The following is a 10294-nucleotide window of genomic DNA, read 5'->3' as shown; positions in this document are numbered from 1 at the left end:
CAAAGCAAAGCAAACTTTATTTACACAGGGTAGCCCATTCAGCTCTAAGGCTGGTATCCATAGGGGCCCTGTATTGAAAATAATTTACATCAAATTTCTAGAATAGATATATATGTATATATAATGACTAAGATTTTACAACTACATTAACAGCCTAAAACTACAAAGCTAAAACACAATTAAAACATAACATAGTAAATAAAATATCAAAATTATCAAAATTACGGTAAAAGGAAATGTTTTGCTCGGCGACAGAACGTTTGAATGTTTTCACTCTTCACAATGTTTAAAGGAAGTTTATTAAAAATTTCTGCGCCAGTAAAAAGAAAGGTCCTTCTCCCAAAATTCTCCTGAAAAATTAAAGACATGATTTCATTAAATTTTATCAAATAAGTTGTTACAGTTGTAGTTCTAATTGCTTGTTAATGACCCAGTACTACATAACCATTAATACACTTTTTATAAACAAAGATAGCATGATTTTGTTATTAAAAATGTCACCAACATACTAAAATATGTTCACACTCTTTTGCACAACAAACTGTCTAACACCATCTCATAATCACAACATACAAAAGGCTGTGTGGCTAATCTTGCAAACGATTTCTCCTCTACTTAGATGGTAGACCAGCAAAGAGGTTTTTTGCATCAAGGAGCACAAACTTAACTTCTGGAATTACATTCAAGAAAGCATTGGGTGAACTTTGTAGCCAATCTATTATTTTTCTGGATGTACCTCATCCTGTTTTTGAATCATTCAGCTATTACATTGCGAATAACTCCGAAAAAAGACAGTGTTTTTTTACACCATTATGGTTTATATTGTCCCACTGAAATTTTTGCTAAATTAATTTCTATTGCAAAAACTGAAGTTAAAGGGGGTCTGAATCCTAAAGGAGGATTCAAAATTAGGCACAAGGAAAAGGTTTTAAAATATTTTTATCTTTCTCATTTTATTTCACTCTTTCACTCCCAAAATTTCACTACTTATTCTACTTACTGTCTGCCATACAATTCTTTTGATGTTAGTTTGAAGAATTTGGTTTTGGATCAACAAATAATCCCCCAATTTATATTATTTTGTCTTTATTCTCATCACTTGTCCGTTTCATTTTGAATTGATATTGTAGGGAGAAATTATGTCTTGGTTACTCATGGTAATTAAAGGCTTAACCACAGATGTAACTTAATTATAATGGTAATTTGTTCTTACCTGATTGGCAATATAAACATGAGTAGAACAGGAAACACCATCTTAAGATATGGCAATGGGGCAAATCCAAATCCACATAGAATACCAAGCTGTAAGAACTGCAGAGCAGTGTACAGGTGCATCTTTCTCTGAGGCACATGTCGAATGTAGTGGTTTGGTGGGTAGGCAGCCTATAACATTTAATATCTTTTAATAAATCTCCTATTTTCAGATCTTTTAGAAATGAATTTAAGTATTAAAAACTTACTCATCATTAAGAGAGGATTGTCATAAATTGCAATAACCAAATTTAATTTCTTATGACAGAGGAGTTAAGTTGATGAAATAATGTAAATTTGTGTCCCAATCAACACAGAGTTGAACCATAAGATCAAGAGAGGAAAAACATAATGCTCTTTCAGAATTAATACAAAATTTGATATACATGAAAAGAGACAGTATTAGCACACACAGGGTTGTGCTCTTCAGAGAATTACTTAGACCCTCTAAATCTGCAAAATCCAGGGCGCAGTGAAAAATTGCACTTTCAATGACAAAGTGGCACAAAGTGTCCCACAGGCATATTATGTAACTCATCTGTGACACCTAAACTCTGTTAAGGCACAACCCTGTGACAAAAGAGTATGATTTCCACCAACCTGTTCTGTGACCAACAGCAATGCTCTTTCAAACATCTGGTTACCATATAAGGAAGTCATGGCCATAAAAAGAAACAGGCCATCAAGGACAGGTGTGGGGATTAGAGTGAGAGGAATGGGTAACATTAACAGTGATAATGCAATGAGAGTGCTGGAGAGAAACCCAGTCAGTCTTGTTTCTCTAACTTTGACAATGCTGCCAAAGGAAAAAGAACATATGGACAATCATCAATTCTTATTCATTTTTATTCTCGAATAGCCTTCCGTTACTTAACCAAGGAAAAGCATAAATATTTGTAATCACAGATAGATTGCAATTCAGTTGAAGAACTTTTCAAAGCTATGACTAACAAAAAATTTAAGGGCAAATGAAGTCAACTGGCTTTTGAAGTTCTGAGAGTGGCTGCTATGCAAAATAACTGTTAGGTATTCAAATTGCCCTGTGCTCCTTTTTCACATTTCATGCCATAGTACAAGTGCACCACCATTAATTACATAATTCATACACTTTTCTGACAACCTTTTAACTAACAACTGAATAAAGAATTCTTGCTATGTACACTGGAGTTATCAAACTCACATTTCAAACACATGCCCTCTGTCTACTCTCTCTTCAACATCTGCCAGTGCCCTGACATGAAATGGCGAGTGAGGTAGGGCAGCATGTACCCATGGCAGGCCAAAAATGGATAGAAAGCCATTGACTACAGCTACAACAAGTAAATCCCAATGATAAGCACTTCCTTTCTTCAGTCTAATAAAAAAATAAGTTAAAATTGATGACTCCTCAGCACTGCTTAGTAGATAGTAAAAATGACTGGGTTAAAAATAAGCAATTAAATCGCCTATTGAAAATCCAGCTGAAATCAATACTATCATGCTTTGCTATTCTTAATAGTCTTAATAATAAATCTGAGGCTTTGTAAGGCTCATCAACTATCTGGTAATGCAATCTTGTGTACTCTTTTAGTTATAAATGCCTGCTGTTGGCTTGTAGGTCATTAGAGTGAAGCCCTGTCATCAATCTCTCCTGGACACTTGCACCTTTTTTCAAGTAAAAGGTTTGAGTGAACACACACTCACTTTAACCCAACAAAAAACAAATTAAATAATGAGAGCACTGCCATGATAGTGGGCAGAAAAGAAAAATGTGGAATGGACTACAGCCTAATCATAATGTAGGATCTCTTAATTAATGTTATGTACCTGTTTCCAGGATTATTAACCATGGCACTTGAAATATTCTGATCCATGAAAAACAACAGAGAAAGGGAGAACCCTAACCCAAGTCCTGCAAACACTGCACCCCAAGTGAGCTTGTGCAATGGAGCAACAGTAATTAAAATGAAAATGTGCTGCTTGATTCAAACTTGTAATCTGTGAAAAATCATGAAGAATAAGAGAGTTACCACCAAACTAATTAGATATTGGGTAGTCTTCCTTCTTTATATATTTTAAAAACTATGAATTACCAAAGTAAGGTTGTTTTATGACAAGTTTTTCATTAAAATACAATTGTTATGACATGATGATAATAATGTGATCTTTAAGTAGAATTTCAGAACCTGATTGTTATTCTTCACTATTACTACATCAGTTCTTTAGAGTAGAATGAGTAAATATCACAGAAATAATAACACTTCCTGCTCTTATTGTGCAGTACTTACTATCAATATCTCGCACAAAAAATGAAGCAATAAAAGACATGACAAGTACAGCCACCACAAGTGCATAAGCAGCCAGTGCCTCTCTCTTTCCAGCATCAAGAAATGGGCTGAAAATTGAATTAGCAAGTCCATCAATTAATAATTGAACATATTTAAAACAAAAGCCACATTTAATTGCCTTACAGAAACAATTTCATTCTTGGTAAAGAATGCTAAAGCTACGTAAATTGTATCTAATTTGCAGCATGCAGTGCTTTGCAAGAAAGTTCTAGTTGCTAAACTTTTGTCTTGTTATAAAACAGCAAATCATTCTCATGATAGAAGGACAATTCAGCTTTACTCTCGTGCAAATTAAATGTTAAAAAAATTACCCTATAGTTACTAACCTCTTGCGAAAATTGTAGAGTGCTACACCAATCCAAACTGTTCCTAAGCTTGTAACAGCATAGGAGAGACCTCCCTCTCTGCCACAAACTGATACATCTGGGACCTGATCATGAGTGAAGTTATCAGCAATCCCCTGGCCAACAACACAAGATGATGAGTTCCAGCAGGAACTTAAACTTGTACAGTGAGGACTTGAGTATTCTGTTGAGAAGATTTAAGTGAAAGTTACAACTTACCAAACAACTCCCATAATTTTCCTTCCAAAAAAAACTAGCAGATGAAAAAAGACAATCATAACAACACCACATTGGTCATTCATTCATTATTACTTCACTGTCAAAAACTCTGTAACCCTTAAAAACAATAAGCATTTAATTTCACCCAACAGTATCACCCCTGAATCCAATACTCAAAATAAAGGAAATGATCCTAAGCCCAAGAAGCTCTTGATTGTTAGACAAATCTTCCCAGTAAGTACATTAGGGAATGAATAGAGAACAAGCAGTATAGAGAATAATCATACTGATGTTTGGATGTAAAGGGTTAATTATGCTATAGACACATAGTTTACAACTACACAAACACACATACGTACACACCGACATCACATTGGTTAAACATCAGGCAAGCATAAGGAAATCAATTTTGGCCAGCAGCATGCCAATTTCATTCAAAACATTTCTTAAGAAAACTTTCGAAACAGCCCTTTCAGGCAAAATGCATAAAGAAAAATTAAAATATTAGGGAAAAAAAAACAAGGAATCCTTTTTTCTTACCCTTACATGTAGGTCATACACTAACTCAAAATAGTGACATTATTTCGAAATACCATGACATAAGGGTTTGTGTTTTGTGCATGCAACTCTTTTAAATCAACTTGACCTGATACCCTGGAAATGCACCACCTTGCCATTTTTGCATGTGTAGACATTCAACTGCTGTGTTCCCAGAGACACTCTCACCAATCCAAAATGACCAATAACTTGTACTTTTTTTAGAGTAATTATTATCAGTACCTTTGATGATGCTACTGAAGGCATCTACTGTAAATGCAAGTGAGATGAACAAAGCAAAAATTTCCTCTGTCGATCTAAAAAAAAAAAACACCAAAGAATTATGCTATTACCTTCTCACAAACTGAACTCACCAGCAGTACTGGGAAATATTGGCCCAAAGATGTAGCAGTTCAGACCGAGGGTTAATATTCCATGATACAGCTTGAGCAAATGAGATTGGTAAGTGGTTTGTTGTATGGCACTCAGACTAAACAATGTTTATTTAGAATTTGCTGGGGGCTTTCATGACCAAAAATACATTTTGTCGAATAATTATTTAACATGTTTATTCCATGACTCATATTCACAACTGTCCTTAATCAGAAAGCACATAAGTAATTAATTTAAAAGCCTCCTCATCACCTGTCAATCATAAACGTCCTTTGAACTCTGTACAAACAAAACAGAAAACAAAACCCTATGGGAGCTAATAAGTTTCACGACAGACTCCCCCAGTTTTGGTTACATTCGTAAACAAACATAGAAAAATTTGAATGCAATTTTGTATAAATAACGAAATCTTCGCATGAGTTCACCCCTCATCGCAGCATTGTGACATGGTGTAGTGTTCGCAGAAGTGTTCGGAGTATCACGAACAGGAGAACCGCTCATTGGTTCGGCTCTGTACTCTTCGATTTGATTAATGGCATCGTTGCTGTTGAGTTCAAGTGGAAACAAATGTTTGACACTTCGTTTTAACAGACAAGGAATATGATCTGCACTTGAGACATCGATAATAGCAGCTCGGATGTTACCATCCTTTCCCGGCAAAAGTTCGTCCACTTTAGCTAATTTCCAGAACATTCTGTTTGATGTATCGTTCTTGAGAATGACTACATCTCCAATGGCTATGTCAGCTCCCTTTCGATTCTTTGTGACTTGTGCGTGTCTCTCTCGAAGATTCAACAGATAGATTTTTCTCCATTGGTCAGTAAATTGGTGAAGAAGGTGGCCATGGTGTCTTGCTCTTAGTGTAAGCGATTCGTTGGTGCTGATGACCTCAAAATGTCTATCGTTCGCAGTATTGGTTACTCGTCGCCCATTGATTAGGTACGAAGGGGAAAGTGTGTAACTCACGCCATCTTGATCGTCCTCCACGTAGGTCAGAGGTCTTGAGTTAACGACCGATTCGATCTCAACAAGCAAGGTGTTTAACTCATTGTAGCTTAAGGTGGTTCTGCCAAGGGACTTTTTCATACAACACCTGATGCTCTGGATTAATCTCTACCAGAAGTCTCCCCACCAAGGGGCCTTCTTAATAATAAATCTCCAGCTGACACCACTGATGGCTAAGTAACGCAAGACTTCTTTCGACCGTGCAATCTTGACAATTTCCTTTCCGGATCCTCGGAATGTTTTTCCATTATCGGACATTAGGGTTGCAGGCAGTCCCCGACAACTTGTAAAGCGGCGAAACGCTAACAGGAAAGACTCAACAGTGAGATTTGGCTTAAGTTCAAGGTGTACAGGTCTCGTTGAAGCACATGAAAATAAACAAATATAGCACTTACTGTTGTCGTTTTCAGTAGTTGAATTACCACGTAGGAAAAGAGGACCCGCAAAGTCTACTCCAGTAAGAGTAAATGGTGGATCTTCGGAGACGCGAACGCTTGGTAAATCGGAGGGACTTTAAGCAAACCACGATGGCTATGGCAACGAGAATGTGGAAAAACAATAGATCTAATTGGCAGAACGATAGCCCAGCACGTGCATTTTAAAACTTTGTACATTTCTTAGCCGTCCTTTGCAAGACAACGAGAAATCACCAAAATCTGCGTCGTCTCCGAAGCGAAACCGCGGAGGAAAATTATTTTAATTTACATTTGGAACTCAATGCTGCTTTTATGCGTTATGTTGAGTTTGAGGTCTGGCACCCTATGAGACGGTAAACACATGGAGACATTTTGGAAATTCTAACTAAAAGTAGAAACTCATTTTTTAATCGACATCTTCTGTGGCATTGCCGTCCTGACTGCTTAGAGTCCCTATTGTAGCTTGAGTACGGCAGACCTTCGAGTCTTCGACAAGTAACACAACGTTTAAGCATGCGCTTCGCTGCCTGTCTCCCTCGTAGAATCCAAAATCTCTCACGAATAGTCATCAGCATGTTGTTGACTGAGCTGTGCTTTACTTTGTCATGAGTTTGACGGATTATCAAGTCAACATAAGGATATAATTTAGATATATCAACAAAGTTGAAATGGTAAATTGCCCACCGTAACGATTACAAAAGCTGACGTTTCAAGGGTTAGCCCTTCGTCGAAGCGAATAGAGGAATTGTGGGTTGTGTGTGCTTTAAAGGCAGAAAATGGAGCTACGTTATTGGTGGGAGCATGGCAATGAGAAAAACAAGAATAAATTAGTGGAATGAAAAGCGTTTGTTGATCCCTGTGGGATTTAGACTGCCGGTTTGAAAGATGAGCTTTTGTTAAAGATTTTTACGGCTTTCCATGCTTCCTAAGTGTAAGGAAAGACCACAGATTGCCAGTTACTGTAACTCCGTCATAGTTTGAACTGGTAGCTTTAGAGATGAAGCACAGTTCCAACATGCCATGGAAACCATGGTTACCGTAACCAAATGCTGAACTACTGAGCTGAACAACTAGGATGCAATCTGATACCTGATAGTCCAATGCAAGGCTGTCTGGACCCAGACCACACCCTGTGGGGTCAGCACATTCAATGTACTCTGTATCTGGGTCAAGGCAAGTCAGTGTTCCATTAGTGCCATTGTAGACTAAAGCTGTCACCTCAGCCAGACCTTCAACCTTGGATGATGCACTTGCCATCATTTTACATGCCAAGTTCACAGGATGCCCAGGGAGTGGAGCCAGGAAGTCTGTTGGGTAAGGATAATCACCCATAGCTAGGGTCGTAAAAGAATTCCGAATCCAACCTAACATGTGAGGGATCTAAAATGACAACAAAAAATAAATAATTGATGAAAAAATAAATGGATGAGAGGAAACAAAAAGTAAGTGAAAGGGAGGAAGATACCACTGATGTAGAAAATAAACTCCTGCTTCCTGCAATTTGAGTATATAATCATGCACTTGACAACCATGATAGTTTTTGAGTGATGGTGATCTGATAAACCTTACCTGTTCTGTTGACTTTAGTGGTTTGCAGAGTTTAAATATCTTTGAGAGTTCAGCAAGTCCTATTAAATGAACTCAGTTGATTAAATAAATGAGAGTTGAATTATAACTCCAGACCAGAATTAATGGTCTCCAGATAATTATACAACATCAATTTGAAACAAACTGTAACTACTGCTATGTCATTCACACAGAAAATCCATGTACCTGCCACATCGAATGAATTATCCAGCTCCTAGCCTGCTAACAGGCTCCCGGCTTGGAGGGCGCGAAGCCGGGAGCCTGTTAGCAGGCTATCCAGCTCCTTGTTATATGTACCCATGTTTTAAAATCAATTAATTAAAAGAAATTAGGTTTTGATTTTGACACTTGCTTTAAAAGCTTTCTAAAAGCACTCCTTAATATTAGGGAAAGAGGATGGTATGGTTGGCCCATCACCCGTACTTATGCCCCCTCTGAGAGAAACTACATACGGGCTACGGGCATCACGTTGTAGTTACTTAGAGCGAGCTCCTCATGCTCGAGTTTGGAAATAAAGATTGTTCACGTTGTTCACTGAGTCGTCCTTGCCACCCGACAGTACAGTAATGAAGCAATTGCCTCCTGTCATAATGTTGCATACTCATCTCTCATTATGAGAGTATTCCCCTGGTTCCCTAGTCCCTTGCTTTACACCAACATTCCAAATTTCCAACCTGAATAGAGTGGAAGATGTAAACCCCTTCATTTCCAAAACCCTCTTTGAGTTGCTACATATTTCCTTTTAAATTGTAAAGAGAATTTAGTGTTCTGAAACACATTTTATAACCTATTTTCTGGTTTTTGTATTGTTCATTAGATTTTAAGCGTTCAGCAATTCCATGGGTTTCCTACATCTAACTCTGATTCATTTTACCTTCTGCACCTTGATTTTTCAGCATCTCAATCATTTCAAAGGCTGTAATAACATAACCTGGACAATTGGCATCAGCATTTAAAAAGTCCTTAGAAACAAACAATACAATCATATCAATTGAAATACCTATTTGTTTTAAAATTAACTATAACGTGACAACAAAAGTCCAGCTATGATAGTTTTGCAGCTGTAGTTAACGAAGGAAGTTTTTCTTTTACTAACATCATTAAAAAAGAGCGAGAATTTCTAAAAATTAAATCAATAACTAAATGGCATTTTCACTATCCTCCATTACATATCCCAGGAGAGAGAAATAATTGTCAGTCTCCTTTCTTTACCTCTGTTACTGCACTGAAGAAAAAGTCTCTTTCACTTCCTTGGAAAGTGACCATGTAAATTGGAGCACTGGCTGCCAAGGCAACATCAATCACATTTGGATATTTGAACCTCATGTAAGCACTTAGCATTCCACCATAACTGGAAAAAATAGACCAAGGACAGATAGTGATGCAGAATACCTCATTAAATTAAGTTTAATTCAAGAAGAGGGATTGATGTAAGACTAGTCTTACATCAATCCCTCTTCTTGGTCTTCGAGAAAGGTCTTCATTTTCCTTAATTGGTTTTTTTGTGTGTATGTCGAAGAATACTGCATTTATGGTGCTCATTTGTCTGCATATAAATTCACTTAAAAAATTTAATCCTTTTCTGACACAATTCCAAATACTTGGAATTTTCTCTTGTTCTTGGCTGTTCAAATATTCACATTTTGAATGGAAACAAAGACTGGAATCTTGTTATTGGCACAGAGTTTTAACTCCTTGCCATGCTTTCGATGCAGGTGATCCCAATTGCCAAAACATTTCTTTGTCAAGTTCTATTACAATGTACCTGCCACCAAATGCCACAACTTTACTCTCTGTGGCCTTGAACTGAATCTTAAGGTCAGTCACCAGAACTGCATAGTCTGCAAGGGCTTGCTCCATTGAAAGGTAACCGACTTTGTCGTGATCAAATGAGGACGAACCAAATGGAAGGGATTCTCCATAGTATCTCTGAAAGGGAATGACAACAGAGCACAATAAATAACATGAGATCAGAGCACCAACAATTCAACGTTATCACAAAGCATCCTTGTATACTCACATGTTCTCCAAACACCACCAAGGCACTGAACTTCTGAGCTGCTTCAAAAACAAAGCCTGAGTTTTCCCAGAAACCAGTTATTGGTCCTTCATTGCCAGTGTAAAAGAAAATTGGTCCTTTTTCATCCCAGTATTTATCTGTGAGGAAACGTGGGCACTAAGCTTAACAAATGATTAAAACTCAAAAGTTCTCCAT

At 37.2% G+C, this 10294-nt stretch overlaps 1 protein-coding gene and 1 pseudogene across 2 annotated transcripts in view; both read right to left on the bottom strand.

Moving 5' to 3' along the window:
- Nucleotides 1-7824, bottom strand: LOC148719617 (solute carrier family 4 member 11-like; annotated as a pseudogene). Its single transcript, XR_015993337.1, has 10 exons — nucleotides 7711-7824; nucleotides 7582-7667; nucleotides 4922-4995; nucleotides 3905-4106; nucleotides 3519-3625; nucleotides 3058-3228; nucleotides 2432-2605; nucleotides 1852-2047; nucleotides 1214-1383; nucleotides 1-350 (listed from the first exon to the last, which is right to left on the bottom strand). The product of XR_015993337.1 is annotated as a solute carrier family 4 member 11-like (transcript).
- Nucleotides 7734-10294, bottom strand: part of LOC148719616 (dipeptidyl peptidase 2-like) — a 3504-nt gene continuing 943 nt past the window's right edge. Inside the window, exons 2-6 of the mRNA XM_088738807.1 lie at nucleotides 10100-10236; nucleotides 9845-10008; nucleotides 9292-9430; nucleotides 8062-8120; nucleotides 7734-7872 (exon numbers count right to left, since the gene is read on the bottom strand). Coding sequence (XP_088594933.1) covers nucleotides 8076-8120; nucleotides 9292-9430; nucleotides 9845-10008; nucleotides 10100-10236 — 485 coding nt within the window. The 3' untranslated portion in view covers nucleotides 7734-7872; nucleotides 8062-8075. The remainder of the gene's footprint in view (nucleotides 7873-8061; nucleotides 8121-9291; nucleotides 9431-9844; nucleotides 10009-10099; nucleotides 10237-10294) is intronic.

Source organism: Stylophora pistillata, chromosome 11, assembly GCF_964205215.1.
Source record: "Stylophora pistillata chromosome 11, jaStyPist1.2, whole genome shotgun sequence".
In the NCBI taxonomy this organism is placed as follows: Eukaryota; Metazoa; Cnidaria; class Anthozoa; order Scleractinia; family Pocilloporidae; genus Stylophora; species Stylophora pistillata.
Note: the sequence above shows the minus strand (reverse complement) of the source record. Positions and strands in the feature narration are given on the sequence as shown.